The 22,593-nt window shown below is 34.1% G+C and overlaps 1 protein-coding gene across 2 annotated transcripts in view; it reads right to left on the bottom strand.

The window, feature by feature from the left end:
- The window catches only part of LOC115223833 (hyccin), a 374,581-nt gene that overhangs the window by 150,201 nt on the left and 201,787 nt on the right, over positions 1-22,593 (bottom strand). For both annotated transcript variants that reach the window (XM_029794513.2, XM_036515120.1), the window contains one exon: positions 6,247-6,327. In XM_029794513.2, coding sequence (XP_029650373.1) covers positions 6,247-6,327 — 81 coding nt within the window. The remainder of the gene's footprint in view (positions 1-6,246; positions 6,328-22,593) is intronic.

Raw genomic sequence — 22,593 nt, 5'->3', positions numbered from 1 at the left:
TGAAAAGGAAGATAAGAAAGTTCATTTGGGCATTTGATGCTTTGGGAACGAGACAAAATATCTGCAGCTCGGCTGGGATGTGTTACCCCACCCTCCGTATTCACCAGATATTGCTCCTTCAGATTTCAACTTATCCAGGTCTTTGCAGAATAGTCTTAATGGTAAAAATTTCATATATATATACATACACATGCATACATATATACACATATGCACATATATATACATACACATACATATATATTTATTTACATTCACGTACACATATATATACACACACATACACATATATACATACATACATACACTTACCTAAATACATATATATAATACACATACATATATACATATATACAATACACATACATATATACAATACACATACATATATACACATATATATAATACACATACATTTATTATTATTATTATTATTATATATCTATTAGTATTATTACTATTTTCAGCTTCGCCTCGTATGCCAATTATTTCTCCATACAGGGGTTTTTTTTCAATGGCGGCCCATTTTCGCGGGGTCCACTATTCCTTCTCTCTCTCCCTCTTTTACGTTGTCTGCCATCCCCCCTCTTCCTTTCCCCCCTTCCATTGCTAAGAGCATTTTTAAGCCAGCCCGTCAGTTCAACCTTCGCATATTCCCGTGTCAGGCCGAAGAACGAAATGTTCCCAAGATAAGAGTCTTTCTAATCTAATGTTGTGGTTGAGCTGTTTATTATTTATTATTATTATTACTATTATTAGTATTAGTATTGTCCCTTTGATCCGCGGTCGAAAAGTTTGCTTATTATTATTATTATTATTATTACTATTATTATTACTATTTTCAGCTTCGCCTCGTATGCCATATTATTTCTCCATACAGGGGTTTTTTTCAATGGCGGCCCATTTTCGCGGGTTCCACTATTCCCTTCTCTCTCTCCTCTTTTACGTTGTCTGCCATCCCCCCTCTTCTTTCCCCCCTTCCATTGCTAAGAGTATTTTTAAGCCAGCCGTCAGTCAACCTTCGCATATTCCCGGTGCACCCGCCCTTGCCCACCCCCACCACCAATACCGGATATCTCTATATTTTTGCTCCATCTATACCGGATGTCCGCTTCTCCTACCACCATTATAGGTCTACTCTTCGAACCCCCCTCTTCAACACGCTATTCACCATGCATTACCCCTCTCTTGATATCCTACGTTCTACTTGCCTAGAACCTGTCATCATTTCTCTGAACCACCCCTCCCCACTGGTGCTCCCCTATATATTTCTGCACCACCCCCACATAAAAAGCACCATCCGAACGTGGCCGATGCCAGACCCCTCTGGCACCTGTGCAGGTGGCACGTAAAAAACACCCACTACACTCGCGGAGTGGTTGGCGTTAGGAAGGGCATCCAGCTGTAGAAACACTGCCAGACTAGACTGGAGCCTGGGGCAGTCCCTAGCTCCCCAGACCCCGGTTGAAACCGTCCAACCCGTGCTAGCGCGGAAAACGGACATTAAACGATGATGATGATGATGATATATATATGTACACATATATACATACACATACATATATATGTATATATACATATATATACATACATATACATACATACATATACATACATATACATATATATATATATATACATATATACATATAATACATATATATAGATGTAGGTACGTACATATATGTATGTATGTATATATGTATATGTTTTATTTATTATTTTGTTATTATATATATATATATATATATATATATGTATACACACACATACATAGCTGACTGGTACCCATGCCTGTGGCATGTAAAATACACAATTTGATCGTGGCTGATGCCAGTGGTGCCTGACTGAGTTCCGTACCAGTGGCACATCAATGCCCTCACTATACTTCCAGAGTAGTTGGCATTAGGAAGGGTGTTCAGCTGTAGAGACCTTGCCAAATCAGATTAGAGCCTGGTGTAACCTCTCGGCTTGCCAGTTCTTAGTCAAATTGCCCAACCCATGCCAGCATGGAAAATGGACATTAAACGATGATGATACATACATACATACATATATATATATCAAAATGTAACTACATGTGGACTGTTGGTGATTTTTTTCCTCCATCTTCCTTTTCTCTTGGACTTCCCTGTATCTCCTGTTTCTGCTTCAAATGTAAAACCCCTTTCTTTCCTTTTCTGATCATCTTATTAATACTTTGCATGTATCACATCCTCGCATTGTTGTTTTTTCTTGGTGTCCTCTTTTTCTGAGTTTTTTTTTTATTAACTATATATACACACACAGACACACACACAAAATATGGGGGTTTAGTTCACAAATGATTAAATATATATATAATTGTTATATTCCGCTATATCAGAAATCTGCAATGTGTGTGTGTGTGTGTATATATATATATATATACACACACACACACACGCACATATTCAGATACATATATACATACATATACACCATCACTGTTTAACGTCCGCTTTCCATGCTAGCATGGGTTGGATGATTTGGCTGAGGACAGGCAAACCAGATGGCTGCACCAGGCTTCAATCTGATCTGACAGAGTTTCTACAGCTGGATGCGCTTCCTAACACTAACCACCCTGAGAGTGTAGTGGGTGCTTATATGTGCCACCAGCACGAGGGCCAGTCAGGCGGTACTGGCAGCAGCCATGCTCAAATGGTATTTTTTACATGCCACCTGCACATGTGCCAGTCCGGCGGCACTGCCAACGACCTCACTATACACACACACACACACACAGAGTATTGAAAGTAATCTCTTGGATTCTGAGTCACAGCTACAGAGATATATATACTCACACTCAGCTGGAACTTAGATAACATATTAATAACCAAATGCACTTTTTTCTTTGACAAAATGGTATAATCAAAATATGATGTGTGTGTGTAGATTATATATATATGTGTGTGTGTGTGTGTGTGCCTACATTGAAAAGAATTAGTTTGTGAGTATGCTCACAGAATATATTTGAACACTCACTTTTTTTGTTTTTAATAGTTTTACTGCAACATTTCAATAAGACTTTTTAGGGATGCCAAGGTAAAAATATAAATTCAGAAATTCAGATATAAACTATATTACACATGGGGGATGGGGTAGAATTGAACAATTTGTACTAGATATCTCTTATTTTCTATTTCCTCAGTAGGAAGAAAAAAGAAGAAAATGATTTTTTTTAAACAAAATATTCAATACATTTATCTAATATAAATGAAGAAAAATGAAATGTAGATAAAAATCAATAGGCAACTTATTCTACTTGACATAAATATAAAGATTGAAACAGCAATAATTCTATTCTAAACTTAGCAATAATGCTAAAACTATTTTGGAACTGCTTCACTTATATCTTGACTTATTTGCATTTTAAGTAAATAAAAAGTAAAATAAAATAAAGTTTTAAAAAATTTATTTGTTTATTCCCACCCCATAGCTGAACTTAGTTCTGTTTGCAACATTTCTATAATCTAGGTCCTATATTACTGTGATAAAGTGTTATTGTTGAAGTTTTCTTGTTTTTCTCATTCCTTTGTGTCTACAGGCACTATATATCTTTATTCATAATATATTTTCATGTCAAAATTTATGAAGAAATCTAATAAGACACTGGCAAATAATAATACTATAATAAAACTGAGGCAACCTAGAGTCAATACTAATATGTAAAAGTAACATTACTATCTAAAATAAGATCATTTAAGATTTATCAAAACCTGATCAACATTCAAAGAATGCAAGTTATGTGTTTGTTAAGAGCAGATCTAGAGATCTTCACCTAACAAATATGTAGTTTATGTAGTGAGATATGTTTTTTTTTTATTCCTTTACACATTTTCTTTTTACATCTAACAGAAGATATGATTTGGTAAAGTTAGTAGTAAGCTGTGTTAAATGCTTAACAAAATAATAATAAAAAAAAGAGTTGACTTTATTCTCAAAATCAGAAATGATTTCACTAAAGTTAAATATATTGATTAGGAAATAAAAATACATAGGTTTATGCTAACAGTATTCTCTTTGGTCAAGTATGAAAGGAAGAAACTTTGAATAGTTCCAACTATTTAGCCATCGTCAGCAGCAGCATAGCATTCAAAATTGCTTGCTGGTTGTGTAGTGACTAGTTACTGTATAGAAATATTCATAGAAACAATTGAGTGGCAACAGGAAATGAGACTAATTGATAATATAATTATAGAGAGATACTGACTGTATTTAATTAATAAATATAAAGGTAGTTTTGATTATTTTCTATGTTTTCCTCATCTGGATAACCACCGAAGGATTAAATGCTCTCAACATTTTTTTTCTTTTTGAACGTGTCTCTACAATAACCTAGTTATTGCACTGCCAACAAGCAAAGGCTATATTTCCTCTGATGATAGCTAAGATTCCAGAAATGTTAGAAGTTGTGTCTCTTGCTTATTTGGCTAGAGATTGATAATTCCTAATATTTATATCTTAATCACCTTTCCATGTTTATTTCTATGGTTGAGAACACAATAAATAATTAAACATGCTTTTTTAATTACATATATATTTTCACAGAGTCAGTGACCTTTTATGATTAAATTTACAATATCTAGTTTAGCACCTAATTTATGTTAAAGCTGACAGTCTTTGATCTGTCTGGAGTAGTGCTTATGTACTAGTTTTACTAGTATCAATTAAACTAATTATACTGCTACTGTCTTTACAAAATTGGTCTCTGTCCAGCTAATGAATCCTTTTTGTTTTTTGGTGGGGAAATCAATATGCCATGTGGCAATGATGGCCAAAATGTAGCCAGTGAGGTGCTTGTAACTCTCAACATAATACTGGGTTTTGGTGCTTTTTTACCTAAAACACAATACTCAAAGATGCAGGAATAGACAATATATAATATGTACCTCTTTTACTTGTTTTAGTTATTAGACCAAGGCCATGCTGGAGCATTGCCTTTTAGGGTTGGTTGAACAAATCAAACTCCTTTAATTATTCTGTCAAACTTTTTTTCTACCTAACTGCTAAGTTACAGGATGTAAACAAAATAACACTGGTTATCAAGCAGTGGGACAACAAACCTAAACCCAAACACATACATGCATATACATTCACACATTTACTTACTTACATATATACATAGATACCTATAAGCATACATATATAGATGCGTCCACACATGCTTACTGCATGTATACATACACACCCACATGCACACGCACACACTGATGGATTTTTGTCAACTAAATTTACTCATAAAGCATTGCCTAGAAACAAACTCCTTGCCCACATAGTCATGTCTGTACCTATATATTAATCTTAATTATAATTTTTAAAAAGTTACAACTCTAAAGCATAATATATATGTAAGTAGTTGGAGGTGCTCTCCAAATCAAACAACTTGGCCACCTTGTAGATACTGTACCAAGGTCAGTGCTACAGTATGTTTAAACTACACTTCTCTTCTTTGGTCAAACTTTTCTTTACCTCTTTTCCCATATTTGAAAAGTTGAAAAGGTATACATATTTTCCTCTATAAAAATGGTGTTCATAGTATGTCATCAAGAGAATAATTTTTATCATTAGCAACAACCTAGAACCAGAATGTGGTTACCTGTTCTATGGGTATATTTATTCTACCTATTCTACAATGGGAAAAGCTGGTGGGGAAATGAATAACAGTTCTTGAAAAAATAATTTCAATTAGGGTAGCATAGATTCTATGATACCAGAGATCACTGCTTCTCGCTTAATATATTGCAATAAAAAATTTTAAAAAACTGCAGAGAGAAAAACGAAATCAAAGTGTTATGCCTAGGCATTGAAATAATATACTATCAACTATTTTTTCGTAAAAGGAGAGAAAAAAAGTTTTTTAGACTTTTCAATAGCAGCTTGAGAGTTTAAATTTTCGGGTGTAATCAATTATAGCTTTGGGTAACTATCTCTAAAAAAGAAACTACATACATAATATACATTAAAAGTAACAAATAATAATAATAATAATAATAATTCTATATTATTATTATTATGATAATAGATGAAAAAGATAAAATTTATTATTTGAAATTGCTTTATTTTAAGACAAGGCAATAAAAAAATAAAGATAAATGAACTGGTACTTCAAGACTGTTGAGTGAATTTCTCACAAATGTAGGGAATGTAAGGAATGAAATCAGAATACTTATTAGTAGATTAAGAATTAAGTTATTAAGAAATAAAAAGATCCATGATGGTTTTTACCTCATGGTAGACTGAAGGTTGTGCCAAAGAAGGAACTCTGTAGGTTTTAATTTTAGGGCTGCCATCAGGATATACAATCTCCTGCAAAGAGAGAAACAAAAACTAATTTAAAATAACATTAGATTATTAAAACAAAAACAAAAATAACATGAGGATTAATATAAATATTCCACTGTCCTATTTTTATTATTTGAGAAATATATTATAGTAGTCGTACAACATACAGAAATCAAATATTTTGTTTTACGAGATGGTAGGTGGTAGGCATATCATTGTTTTTTGTAAAGAATGTTTAGAGAGAGAGAGAGAATTGAAATATCTCCTGACCCTGAGACCCAATGTTTAGTTCTTGTTTTATGGTGTGAAACATATCTTCTCCCGGACAGAACAACTTCAGTCAACATTCTCATATGACTCGGTGCCTGTTCTCACAGTTGATAACTGAGGTGCATAGAAGAAAGTGTTTTGCTTAGAAACCCAATAACATCATGTCAGCATAGTGATTTCATAGGGGATTGATGATCCTGTTGGCAATCAACACAGCCATTTCACCTTCTATTAGAACATACAATAGCATATGTTATTGATGATACTGCTGATGGTCAACAGTCACAGATGTTACAACTACAACTGGGTTAAGCTCAACACCAATGATTCTCAGCCTACTTCTTTCATTTATTCCCTCATCTTGCTGTATTTCACCATTCAACCTCATTACTCCCACACAAAAAATATGACCTAAATAAACATATATAATTTGTCCCAATTTCCCACCTGTGAACAAAAAGATGTGTAACCTTAAAAATATAATTTAATCAACTTTGTAAACTGACTCTCATATTCTTTTACTAATTTCAGTCATTGAATTTCAGCCATACTGTGGTACTATCTTTTAAAAGTTTAGTCAGCCAATATCCACCCAAGCACTATTTTTAAGGTAGCGAACTGGCAGAATCATTAGCACGCCAGGCGAAATGCTTAGTGGTATTTCATCTGTCTTCACATTCTGAGTTCAAACACCACTGGGATCGCTTTGCCTTTCATCCTTTTGAGGGGTCAATAAATTAACTACGAGTGAAATTCTGGGGTCGATGCAATTGACTAGTCCCCTCCCCCAAAACTTCAAACATTGTGCCAATAATAGAAAGGACTATTTTTAAGACTGATATTGTCAAGCCAATAAGTTGTGAGACATAAGCATAAAGAAACATACAACACACATGAAAGACTTCCATACAATTTCACTCAGAATACATTGGTATAACTTAAGTTAAAGAAAACACTTGCCCAAGGTATCACACAGTGAGACTGAACCCAAAACCACCCAAAACTAACTTTTTAACAACACAGCTATGCATGATCAGATACATTTACATCCAGTCATGCAAAATTTTTGCCTACAGGAAATAAATTTCCCTTGGATGAGAATCATTGCTCAATACCGTTGGTTCTCAACCATTTTTTACCAATGGACCCCTTTGATTCCTATTTTACTCATGTGGACCCCACAACGATTCAATGCTTAAAAAAATCATATTATATTTTTATAATGAAATATTATTAGGAATTATACAAAAAAAAAATTGTTAAGATATTTTCTGTATTACAGAGCTATAACCAATTAAAGCACATAAGCACATAAATATTAACAACAAAATCTTACATGTATCCCCATCCCAAGGGTTATATAGACTTAGTTGAGAACCACTGCTCTACACAAAGAAATTCTTGTTAACCTGCAATGAATTCTTAGATTCTACTGTGTTGTCTACCCCTATCATTAGAAAGTAGTATTACTACTAAGAGCTACTGACTTTAACACTGGACACACCAAATCATATAACATTTGGAACACAGATTCAACAAATGAGAAACATATCATTTTTAATTGTTCTCATAAAACCTAACTCTCACATTTAAAGTATTTATCATAATACCTAAAAGGACTGAAAAGGGAAGTTGAGCCTGGCAAGATTTAACTCAGTGAGAAATCACATTAGATTTAGTAAATCCTCTAGTCTGGTGGTCTGCAGTCTGCCTTTATTTTAGCAGAATAGAAATGAGAAGATTGTTCATGCCATACCTAATGGGATTAGTACTACTAAGAAAAGTTTCAAACTGGCTTCCATTAACAACTGAAATAAGAGAGTATTTATTTCTGTTTTTAAGACCCTCAGTTTTATAGATTCTGTTTCACTGCCCTCTGAGATTTCACATTTGTAGAAGCAACTTATATATCAATAAACAGACTAGAACTTATGAGAAATTAGATCCATAACAACTAAGTTCAAAATTTACTGAGAAAATCTAACCACACAATATATAACTGAAGCTGATAACTATCGTATCTAAAAGAGTTAAAGAACCTGATCTACATGTAGAATTAAAAATGAAAAAGAATAACATCCTTGTCAGGAAGGTTAATCAATTAGTGATAGGTACTCTAGATTAGGAAAATTCAAACAATTAACTGTATTTATCATGCTTGTTTGTATAGTAACATATGGACTAAAAATGAAAACGAGGGTGTGAGGTTGGGAATGAATGATAACACTAGTTAATTCAGGTTTGATAATCTTTATCTCTTCTGAAGGCTATCCCCATGGCCATTTTTATTTTAATGCTATCCTGAACTGTGGAAGACATGTAGCTAGGTAAGGCTTATCTGTACTTAATGTAGATTAATTAACATAAGAAAAGCACAACAAAAAACAACAAATATCCACATTAGTAGACAAAAAAAAGTTTTGCAAAGCAATGAAAGCGTATAGTGTGTGTACCATCATCAAGTTGGTTGCAAACTTCAGAGGACCAGCCAGTCAATTTAGTTATAATAGAAGAGGCCAGGACTATGCAACCAATCAGTGGTCTAGCCATTGAAAAGTATTTGTCAGTATGGGTGTATGACATGAAGAAGAATACTATTTAATAGTATTCTTCTATATTGAGTTTGTTGAGAGTTTAGTAGCTATTCAGAGTTAAAATGATTGTTGTTGTTGCTGTTGTTATTATTATTTCAAGAGAAAAAGTTGGGAGTCCTCCTGAGAGTTTGTTAGAAATTGTTGAACATAGATTCTTATCAGGAGAGTGAAGATTACAGTTATAAATATATATATATATATATATATATATATATATACTAATGATAATGAAATATACATTGTGTACTTTCTTTTAATATATTTAGTGTCTCAGTTGTGATGCTATTTCAGAGATCTCTATCCAAAATATCTACAGATCAGATTATGCATCATGCAGTGGGTTGATCTACAAAATAACCTTTCAATGGGTTTTTTTTTTTTTTGGCTTCATGTGGGGACCCTCTAGTCAGGCAGTTTTAAAAGAAGATCCCCTTGGTAAACATAGTTAGCAGGTGTCAAGGGAAACAATGTTAGTTTTGGTAAAGTACTTGGAGATCGAAAACAACTACTTGTGTGTGTGTGTGTGTGTGTGTGCGCGCGTGTGCTTGTGCGCCTGTGAGTGATTGAGGTATAGGTATTATTGGTTAATATACTTAGTTTTCTTTCCAATATTGTGTAGGGGTTTTCAGCAGACATGAACACACACATATATATGCATGGACATGTGTGTGTGTGTGTGTGTGCGTGCATGCGCACCTCAAATCTCATCCTAATGTAATTATTAGTCAACACCTAACCTGATTAATACAAAATTCTAGATGAACTGATACTAACAACAAACTAAAACCTTGGTCTAGATTCAATTAGTTATAAGACTCTTATAATCCCATAACCATATAATTAAATAATAGCCAACAGAAACAATTATAACTAGACCTGGATCCATATCATGCAAAGGAAAGCTCCTACTTATTTTGTAGGATCCATACTAGTGATTGCTCCAGAGGGTTAAGAGAGTGAAGGTGCTGAGTAAATTGATCATTTATGAATGACATCACCATTAGATTAACAGCAATAAGACAGCAGGTAGGTGGCAGCAGGGTTTAAAAAGTTGTAAAATGTTGAACAAAGGAAGAAAAAAGGAAAGTAGAATGCATGATAAATAACTAGACACAACCACACACACGTTTGAATTAAAAATTAGATGACAAAATTAACCAGATGACAATAAATACTTAATCACTTAACTATCAAAAGCTAGTAAAACTAATAGAAATCCTTAATCTTATCTCTCTCTCTCTTTCTCAAATACACCTATTTAGTGTTAATTTGCATACATATAAATTTCAAAAAAGGATAAAAAGCTTGGGGGGTGGAAATTTACACCAGATTGCTTAATAGAAAGTAAATGAAAGCCGAGTTTTCAGTCAATATGTCTGCTAAAAAGATTCAAGTGGGGAGTGGAGGGGAATCAATCAATAGCTAGAAATAGAAATGAGAGAGAGAGAGAGAGATAAGCTAGTGTATGAAGTTTGACTTATTGTATTGGCTTGCATGTTTTACCAATTCAAACGCGTACAGCTGCACTAGCTTTTTATTCCTGTTGCTGTACACATTCTCTATTTTCATTTTCTTCTTCCTCCTTGTATTTTACTCAAGAGAAAGCTGGGTGGTGAGCTTGTGAGTGTGCATGCATGTGTGTGAGTGCATGTGTGTGTATGTGTGAATGAGAAAGCATGTGTGTGTGTGTAATGGAGATTATTGGTCAAGACCTATCAAATAGTCATTAAGTCCTAAAACAAGGCAAAAAAACAGAAAATGTCAAATTGACTAACTACAGTTTGAAATGACAAGAAGCAAATGATAAAAAAAGTAAAAGGAACAGAAGCAAGAGGGGGGAAAATACACACACACATACATGCATGCACACACCATCAGTGAATGCACATACTCAACAGCTATCAGTCGATGGGTGAAGGAGAGGAAGGTGGTAAGGATGGCAGTGGGTGAAGTAATTAGTATAATCAATTTTCAAAGCTGAAGAACAGTTTTCAACTGTAACATACAAAGCTATGTAGCAATCACATTAATGGTTCCATGTGTTGTGGTAAACTTTAAAAGAGATATTACATGAAAGTTAAGAGCTCTTTTCAGCTCAGTCACTTCTTCACCCAACCCCCGCAATCCTCACTGCCCACCAATGCCTTTCTCTCTAATGCTCTTTGCAAAGCTAGGTATAAGGCCAATTTGAGGTGAGGAGGAGAGGGAAGAGATGATATAGTTGACTAAATCAGCCCCTCGTATGTTCCTGGTATTTATTTTCATCAACCTAGCATAGATGAAATGACAAATAGGCCATGCGTAATTAGATGCACAAATATTTGTTTCTGTGTGTGGGTGTGTGTAATCCTGATAATCATTCAATTAATACTACAAAAAAAGTCTTATTAGCATAATAAAAATAGTTTTCTTTCTTCTATTTAATAGAATTTAAAAAAATAAACAAAGGGAATTTTTTTATATTTTCATTTAAGATCACTAAATATAAAGACTAAAACAGTAAAATACAAATTTTTAAAGCAGTATGCCTAAAAATATATTTAAAACACACAAAAAGACTATATATTTATATGAAAAAATATCCAAATGAAAATGACAGCTATAACTGAGATTAGACTGAGAGAGAAGAAAGGATGAACTCATTAGAAAAATGCATTTGCCGTGTGCATGTGTGGTTCATGCATGAGTGCATGCACATACACAAGAGAAGATCAATGCACTATGACAAATTGTAAGAGTATTTTCAAAATATTTTAAATATCAATTCATGAACAAAAATGTCTAATTGAGTTGCAAATTATATCATTCAGGAAAATAAAATAAAATAAATGAAAACTTAATATGTCCAACAAGAAAGTCTTCTAAAATTAAAATAATAATAATAACAACAATAATAATAATAATAATAATAATAATAATAACTTAGAGCTAACATTTCCAAAAAACAATACATAAAACAAAATTTATTTTACTTGAAACAACTCAACAATAATAACAACACAGCGATAATTAAGAAAATAACAAGAAATCACTAAATTAGATGTTATTAAAAGTGAATTGTGGCTGTACTTTAATTGCAAGAACAACAATACCGGAAATCAAGTCGGCACTCCCAGACACAGATAATTAATATCTGACCAAACTCAGTACTATGCAATGGTTAAGCAACCATTTACATTTATCAGAAGTTTAAAGCATAATCTGCCTTTATTAATTTTAGAGAACAGCTTTAAAAATCCAAGTAAATTTGTAAATCTAAGTCAATATTATTCAGAAAAACATCCAACTAAAAACCAAATGTAAGTCTTAAATTATGTCTTCAGCCTCCACCTACATCTGTCTGCAGTCATTTTGTTCTTTAACTCCAGGTCAAACAACCTGATGATCAAAGGTATTCCAGCTATAACCATCCTATCCTTTTGAATGCTAGGGACTACACTATCCAGTGCATCCTTCTTAGATTATAGGTAGTGATTTGAGGAAGATACAGTTGCTATTTCTAGTAGATCAGCACTTTCATTGGCTGTTTTTCACACAATAGCAACCACTTCAGTTAAACTGTTTTTACAAATACATTTTATTCATATCGCATGTCATAACAATACATACATACATACGTATATGTATATATATTTGATATATTTCAGCAGAGTGGCTGTGTGGTAAGTAGCTCACTTACCAACCACATGGTTCTGGGTTCAGTTCCACTGCGTGGCACCTTGGGCAAGTGTCTTCAACTATAGCCTCGGGCCGACCAAAGCCTTGGAAACTGAAAGAAGCCTGTCATATATATGTATATAAATATATATGTATGTGTGTGTATATGTTTGTGTGTCTGTGTTTGCCACCCCACCACATTGCTTGACAACCGATGCTGGTGTGTTTACATCCCCATAACTTAGCAGCTCGGCAAAAGAGACTGATAGAATAAGTACTAGGCTTACAAAGAATAAGTCCTTGGGTCAGTTTGCTTGACTAAAGGCTGCAGTCAAGTGACTGCAAGTAAAAGAAACAAGTAAAAGAGAGTAAAAGAGAGTCAAATGTTTTCTACTATAGCCTCGGGTCAACCAAGGCTTTGTGAGTGGATTTGGTAGATGAAAGGTGATAGAAGCCTGTGGTGTGTGTATGTATGTGTGTGTATATATATGTATGTATGTATGTATGTATGTATAGATTAAAGACCCACTTCGGTCATGAATGGCCATGGGATTACACCTAGAAAGTTAACCTCTGAGGTACAAGTTTGAGCAAGGTTGTTTGGAAGACCAGCAGTGCATACCAGCTTCCCCTCTCCATACCACTGAGTTTATACAAGGGAAAGGCAAATGCCAATAAAGCTTGGCACCAGCGATGTCACAACTCATTTCTATAGATGAGTAATCTGGAGCAACAAGAAGTAAAGTGTCTTGCTCAAGAACACAACACACAGTCCAGTCCAGAAAACAAACTAACTACCGCATGGGTGTGAGCTCGATACTCTAACAACTGAGCCATGCACCTATTATATATGTATGTGTGTGTGTCTTTGTGTTTGTTCCCCACCACCACCTGATAACTGGTGTTGGTGTGTTTACATCCCTGTAACTTAACAGTTCAGCATAAGAGACCACTAGAATATGTACCAGGCTTAAAACATCCCAGGGTCAATTAATACAACTGAAAAAACCCTTCAAGGCAGTACCCCAGCATGGCCATGACCAAGACCTTTAGCATTATGTTGTACTTGAGAGGAAGATCTATCAAACCAAGTAAAATTGCAGTTGTGGCAGATACCGGTGTCACACAAATGGCACCCATGCAGGTGACACGTAAAAGTACCTTTCGAGCATTGATCCTCACGGAGGCAAGGATCAAGACCATTTCAGATTATGCCAGGCTTTGAGTGTTGGGCATCATGGAGGCAATGACCAAGTCCATTATGCCATGCTTGAGAAGACCCATCAAACCAAGTAAAACCGCAGTCGTGGCAGAAACTGGTGTCACGCAAATGGCACCCATTTTTTTCTTGGAATGATTGGCATTAGGAAGGCATCCAGCCATAGAAACCATGCCAAAACAGACAAGAGTCTGGTTCAGCTTGCCAGCACTGGTCAAACCATCCAACCCATGCCAGCATGGACAACAGACATTAAATGATGATGATGATGATTATATAAATGTGTGTGTTTGTTGAGAAAAAGGAGGTAGTCAGAAGTTTGGATAATTCTTTATTAGCACTTTCATTTGTTTTCCAAACTCATGAAGACAAAATCAAAATCAGAATATATATATATATATATTGAAAGATAGATAGATATGGTGCGCATACACACACACATTTTCTGTGCTGGCATGCGATGGATAATCTGACAGGAGCTAGTGAACCATTGGACTGCATCATGATCTCATGATCTGTGTCAGCTTTGGCATGGTTTCTATGGTTGGATGCTCTTTTTAAAATCAACATCACAGTGATATATATATATGTATGTATGTATGTATGTATAGCATAGGCAAATGATTTAGAAGTTTGTTTCACAATCATGATGTTCTGGTTATGATCTTCTTGAATGGTATCTTGTGCAAGAGTCTTCCACTATAGTCTCAAGTCAACCCAAGCTATGTAAATGAAATTCTCTAGACAGAAATTGTGAGGAAGACCATGAAATGAATAGTTTCTGGAATCCGAAGGTCCAGCTTTGTCATAGCTGTGTTACACTGATACAGCCTGGAAATCATATTAAGGAGACACATGTCTGCAAATTACTACACAGCACTTATATATTAATTCAATGAGTAGGTAGGGTAACTTAGATAATTAAACAACCAAATACATGTTGTAAAAACTAGTAGAGACTTGTTTACATTTCGTTGTGTATATATACATACATATATCACCATCATCTAAGGTCCATCTTCCATGCTGGCATAGGTTGAACAGTTCAACAGCATCTGAAATATCAGAGGCTTGCATTGTGTTTCAATGCCTGCTTCAATATGGTTTCTACAGCTGGATTCCCATCCTAATATCAGTCATTTTACACAGTGTACAGCTTTTTTTTTGTCTCTGTTATGGCACCAGCAGTAGTGAATATCATTTTGTAACATGCAAGACCGCCAGCCTAAAGTAGCCCTATAACTGAGTAAGAAATAGAAGGGAGAGGGTGCCACCATGATTATAGGCAGGGGTGAAATGAGAGCAACAGACTTATAGTTGTGCACACACACAGAAGCATGGATGAGTGGTTATAAAGTTCACTTTGCAACCATAAAGTTTGAGGCTCAATCTTACTGCACAACATTTTGAATAAATGCTTTTCAGTGCCTTGGGGAACTCAAGCCTTCTGAATAAATTTGGGTAGATGAAATCAGTTGGATGGATTGTACTTGTAATTCAAATGAATGTTCAGCCTTATCACACTGTGTTTTCCTGATTCCACCTGAGAATTACACTGAAGGTACACACATCAGTATAATATTCAGTCACTTCACATGCTAATTCACCCAGGATGTTCTTATGTCAAAAGCCCACCATTAAACAATATAGATAGGTAGGTAGATAGAGTAATAGACAGACAGCTACACATACACACACATGAATGACATGATTGATAACACAGAAGCTTAAAAGAGTTCTTGTATTCAAGTCACCTAGAAATATGCTCATGCAAATCTTTTACATATTTCTCTCTACACTGTGTTACACTGAATTTATTCCTTGATCATTTTCAGGTAGAGCTTTATTTCAAAGTCAAATCTGTTGATTCAGATTTGAACATGCGGCCACAGTTCCTCAGTAACAGACACTAAATAGGTAAGACTATAATTTCTTGTAAACTTTCAACTTGACACCAAACACATAATTTTAGAGTCTGCCTTTATGTCCAAAAGAGTATGTGAAGAAATAAAGCTCCAAGAGACATAAAAAGAAAAAAGAATGATCACAATATACCACAGATAAGAACATAAAATACAACACTGTTTCAGTGAGAGTTCTTATACAAAAACTAATTTGATAAAAGAGAAAGAAAAAAAAACTTATATTTTACTTTAAGAAATAAAAGAAAAAAAACATTGCTATGCCTTTGATTAGTTAGATGATTTTTCAACACTGAGAAAAGAGTGAGCTTTTTATGTTGAATATCATGATACTTATTTAAAAAAAAAAGAATTTTATAAAAAAATTAATAAATTCTAGAATCTGTTTCTAAAAGTATAGTATTTTAATGAACTACCATTAGATTTGAAAATAAAACAAGCCTAAGTGAAAAGTATTTATGTTGTTGTTTTTTCCAGTTTTTAATCAAATACTAGAGTAACAGATACACATAGTCTATGTCAAAGCTGCATGTGTGTGTGTGTATAAATATAAATAACATGCAATATACACATATACGCATTTGCAGACACATCTATATACACGTACATACACATATGCATACATACAGATACATATATATGTACACACACACATGTACATATATATACATATATAGACACGCACAGAGACGAATATACATATATGTACATATGCAAACGCACATACTTTTAATTATTATTATTATTATTTTGGATCAACAAGTTACCAAACTGACTCAACGACTGAGATTTTCATGAATGGCACTTGAGAAAGGCAATGTACATAAGTTTTGGCCTTTGGGTCACTTTGGTAACCTTCAGCCAATTAGAACAATGCACATGTACTGAGTTTTGTTTCTATTTGTTTAACCAAACACACACACACACATATATATATATGACTACCGAAACACATATATATATACATCTACATACATATATACATACACACAAGCACACACACACACATATATACATGTACATACAGACACACACAAACACACACACACACACACATATATATATATGACTACTGAAACACATATATATATACATCTACATACATATATACATACACACAAGCACACACACACACATATATACATGTACATACAGACACACACATAAACACACACACACACATATATACATGTACATACAGACACACACATAAACACACACACACACACATATACATGTACATACAGACACACACATAAACACACACACACACACATATATATATAAAAACATACAAATCATCAACATGTGCATACGCACACATATCTATACATATATACTCATACATACTTATATGCATGCATACATATAGACACACATACACAAACACACAAACACATACACTCACACACAAATACACACATGACAAACTTTTAATTGGCTAATCAAAGTCTCCATAGAGTATCATGGGATATATCCAGTATTGGTAGGCACTAACTGTAGCTGTAGTGGTAATAATTGTTGAAGTAGTAGTAGTGGTTGGAGCAGCAGTAGTGATGGTTGTGGTAGTTGTAGTAGATATCCAACTCAGCAAATCAGTGGTACAACTGCTGATACAGTATGAAACTGGTGACTACCAGCAATCATCCACTGACGTGCTGCGAAGAACAGTGATCTCATCATCGGGACGTTATTCATCACAAAACAGCCACAGTGCACCGTAAGATTCTAAACAAACAAAACAGTCCTAGTTCTTGGCAGATGAAAAACCAAAATAATAATGTTAATAACAAAAGAAGTAAACTTTTAAGTATGATACCATTTTGTCAATATTCTCCACAAAGTAGTAGTAGTAGTAGTAGTAGTAGTAGCAGCAGCAATAATAATAATAATAATAATAATAATAATGATGATGATAAAAATAATAAAAATAATAATAATAATAATTGCAGCAGCAGCAGCCATTGATAAACTATAGCATTTTTTTTTTTCAATACAGAATGGAAAAGAAAAGACTAAAGGGGCTTCTGCAATGATGTGGTCCTGTCAATAATGGTTATTTGTACATTTTTCTTTTAAATGTATTTGATACAGTTTTAAAAAGGGGTTCATAATATAGAAAGTATAAATGAGATTTGGGACAGTTGGGGGAGTCACAGTTGAGTATGCATAAACATGTATGTATGTATAAATGTGTATGTGTGCTTATGTATGTAGGTGTGTGTGTATGTGTGTGTGTATGTAGGTAATGTAAGAATAGAATATTCACAAATATTTGAAGAAAAGAGAGACTGATATTAACAGGAGTTGGTGTTAGTTAGAAACCCCCAAAGTAGTCAATATTTCATAAAGTTTTACACTGCCATTAGTGTTAATAAAAGGTGAAAAGAAGTAGCACAACACACACACACATATATATATACAAATATAAGCACAGCTGAAATAATCTATAAGAACTATCTATCTTTGAAACAAGACTTTGCCAGCACCTTGGAGATACAACAGTAATCTCAGACCTTACAAAAAAAAAAAAAAAAAATCAGAAAAAAAAATCATTCGGCCAAGATTCAAGGTGAGTCTGCTAAGCAAGCTGCTCGAGGGGGAAGAGGTAGAGAGAGAAAAAAGAGACAGTGGTGAAGGAGAGGGGAGAGAGAGAGAGAGAGAGAAGAGGAAGAGAATGAAGAGAAAAAGAGCAACTGATGGCTCCTGGAGAGCTGAGACGTGCAGGGGAAGCGGGTTACTGGCTCCAAGGTGGAGGACATGGGGGAGGAGGAGCAGTGGTGGTGGGGGGAGGGAAAAGCTCTTGTAAAAGTTGATGTTAGCTTTGAACATGACGCGCACTGCAGAGAGGTGTACTTCCGGATTCCAATAAAAGGAAATATTTCTAATCATTCTCAACTTTCAATCAATACCTGCCCATTACAGCTATTAATAACATGGATTCTCTCAATGCATTACTTGTGCAAAGTTCATTCAGACAGCTCAAAAATAGACTCCATAAATTTTTAATCAGTACTGTCTATAAATGGAAAAATGTTGGAGATGACAGTAAAAAAAAAAATAACAAAAAAATTTCAAATAACAACGACCAGTTATAATGAAAGTAAAATAAAATAAAATTAAATGTTAAAAACAAAAGAAAAAACAATTATGAAAAGAAAACAGATATTTGAGCTAATAACCAATACATACAGTAGATGATAATAATAATCTTCTAATTAAGGTACAGGCCAGTTGTTTTCAGGTGTGGAACATAGTCAATATTACTGACTTCAGTACTAGACTGGTACCTTGCTTTAATGAACTGAGTGGGAGGAAAAGCGAAGTTGACCTCAATGGGATTCAGACCTGGGCCACACAAGAGACTTTAACACATCACTGCATTTCATCCAATGCCTTGATTTTGCCACCCATCATTCTTTTTAATAATAATAATAATATTAATAATGATTTCTTTTATTTGCCACCGGGGTGAAGGATGAAGGGACAATACAAAGTGTGGTGATTTACATATAATGGAATGATAAAATGAAAAGTATACATGGTATATTTTAGAAGAAGCGAAGTATACATAGTATATGACAATAGAAAAAGAGTTGGGGGGAAGGATCATGATGGGATCCCCCTGATTTAGGAGGACCTCTAGGGATAATCAAGGGACCCCATCATCCAAGATCACCATGAGTAACAAGAATGAGAGCCCACTCCAACTTCTTTCTTCCGACTCACAGGTCTACATAATGATAACAATGATTTCATTCATTTGCCACAAGGGCGAAGGATAAGGGGGACAATAAAAAGACAAAGTGGTGGGGTGTGCATATAATGGTTTCCGATTTAGGTGCAAGGCCAACAATTTGGAGAGAAGTACTGGTACTTTATTTTATTAACCTTTGAAGGAGGAAAGGTAAAGTTGAACTCAGTGAAATTTGAATGCTGTATGTAAAATTTCAACTATATACCAGGTGGCATTTTGTTGACACTCCAGCAATGCTGTCGAAATCTGCCACCTTCATAATGATTGTGTCCAATTCAGGCACCACGAGACCAACAATTCTGAAAGGAGCAAAGCAGTTCATGCCAACAACCCCAGTACAAGACTGGTACTTGATTTTAACAATGCCAAAGTAACGAAAAACAAAGTCTACTGCAGCATGATCAGAACTCTGACTGTAAAGAGTGAGAAGAAATACCATAGGGTATTTTTTTCACTGTCATAATAATAATAATCCTTTCTATTATAGACACAAAGACCAAAATTTTGAAGGGAGAGTCAATTCAATTAGTGACCCCAGTGCTCAACTGGTATTTATTTCATTGATCCACCCCACCCCCAAAGAATAAAAGGCAAAGTCAACTTTGGTGGCATTTGAATTCCATATGTAAAAAAAAAAAATGCTACTAAGCATTTTGTCCAGTCTGCTAACAATTCACTCACTTTGTTGCCATAATAATAATAATAATAATAATAATCATAATAATAATAATGGTGATGATGATAAAAATAATGAAAATAATAATAATAATTTGTAATGGAAAACTGACACTAAAATCTGAGGCTCTCAATTAGTGAATGGGTCAGTTATATGCAAACAGAAAGAAACCTGGGAAATTCTAAAACAAGCATAAATAAAACAACAAACAATAGGTTTAATAATTTAATGAAAAACTAACTATCCACTTTGGCTGGGAGGCAAACCCTAATCACACACCTTAGCTCAAGAGAAATATGCCTTTTTACTGATAAGAACAGAGAGGAAAACTCAATTCAGATAACAATTCTAGGCGGGTTTTTACATTCACATTTCTAAAGAATCACAACAAAATAGAATTTCAAAATTTTTTTAATCTTTCTCTTCCCCTCTTAAATCTTTTAAATTTCATATAAAAGACTTTGTTTTGTTTTGTTGTCGTTGTGTTTTTAATGTTGAAAGTTTAAATAACAAAAGATGAGAGGCTCATTAAAAGATATCTTACTCTATCACCACAAGTTCACTGAAAATTAAAAAGGAAGTTGTAATGAAAGCTCAGTCTCAAATGCATAATTCCATTTCTCAAATTATGAAACTTAAGTCATAGAAGTCAGCCATTTCTGAGTTAAGCCTGCTCTTAAATGGGAGCTTTCACTTCTTCAATGAAGTGAACTTTTAACTAAGGTAAAAGAAAAAGAAAATGAAATAAAAGTAAAATAAGAAAATTAAATAAAAGACAAAAAAAATTAATTTGAAAAGTACAAATAAATTAAATAAAAGAGAATTTTTTTTCCGAGAATGAAATGAAAAGGACAAAACAATTATTTTTTCTCTTCTATTAGAGATATCTCAAATATGCAGATGACTGTTAGACTGAACTGAGCCCCAACATGCAGACAGGGTGAGGGAAAGCATGTTTTAACACTAAAGCTTATTAATTACAGAGATATAAAGTGGGGAAAGAGATTAGGTGTGTTTAATGGTAGGAAAGACTTGCTGAAGGAGGGGCTGCCTTAAATCCATTACAGTATGGTTGTCTTCATTGATTTCTTTCAGGTTAGTCAAATCTAATTATTAATTTGGTCAAAATTAGAGCGACCATCTACCTGAAGAAGAAGGAAAATATATGTACGATATATATATAAATTCCATCCTAGAGTTATTATTATTATTATTATCATTATATATATATATATATATATATATCGAGAGAGAGAGAGACTGACTTGGAATAAAATGTGGAAATGTTTGAAAAGTGAAGTATAGTGGTGAAATAAAGTAGCTGATAATTTAATTTTCTCCTCCAGTAGCTTTTGAAAAAGGGGAGAGAGAGAGAGATGATAATGATGATGATGAAATATAAAAACTAATTGTAGTTGAATATTTATACACTTCAGAAATACTTGACCTTTGCATCCAATTTAGTGAATCTGGTGGAAATGCACTTAGGCTTCATAGGCACTAAGCAACTAAAAGGAATAAATGCCAAAGAGAGGGTGAGTGGCTCAAATAAGGAGAGAGAGAGAGAGGAAGGAAAAAAAGGCATCTAAGAAGAAAAAATGATGAAATAGTCTCAAGCATTGTGCTACTAGGCGTGGCTGTAGTTAGTGGAAGTCTTATGGATATGACACACCCTGGATAACATACAAGAGCAGGATACCCAAAAGCCCAATAACCTTAGCCGACCAACATCAATCCATGACTACTTCCACATCATGATATCTGAACCCACTAAGTTAATATGGGATCCTAACTTAGAGATTCTAATTCCATTCAGCATATCTTTCCTGTCATTCAGCTCTTTTTTCTTTTCTTTGTTTCCTCTTTTTTTTCAACTGGTTAGTCATTGGTGTGTGTGTGTGTGTGTGTGTGTGGATGGTGACTAAGTCGCCTTCTCAACTAAGCTACCTTCCTCACCCTGCCTCCCCTTCTAATTAAAAAAGGGAAAAAGAGAGAGACAATCGTCACATAAGAAAAATAATATAGCATTTAAATCATAGTTCAGTCCTCCCACACTATTACCTGAATGAGATAATTTAAATTATAGATACTGTAGCATCCTAGAAACGGTATTTGCTTGCTAAATTTTGTCAATTTGTAAAATTACTATTTATGAAAAATATACCAAAAAATAATAATTCATAGTAAAGTGCGTG

This window comes from Octopus sinensis, linkage group LG2 (genome assembly GCF_006345805.1).
Source record: "Octopus sinensis linkage group LG2, ASM634580v1, whole genome shotgun sequence".
NCBI lineage: Eukaryota > Metazoa > Mollusca > Cephalopoda > Octopoda > Octopodidae > Octopus > Octopus sinensis.
The sequence above is the reverse complement of the archived record's forward strand: the minus strand, read 5'-3'. Positions and strand labels throughout refer to the sequence as shown.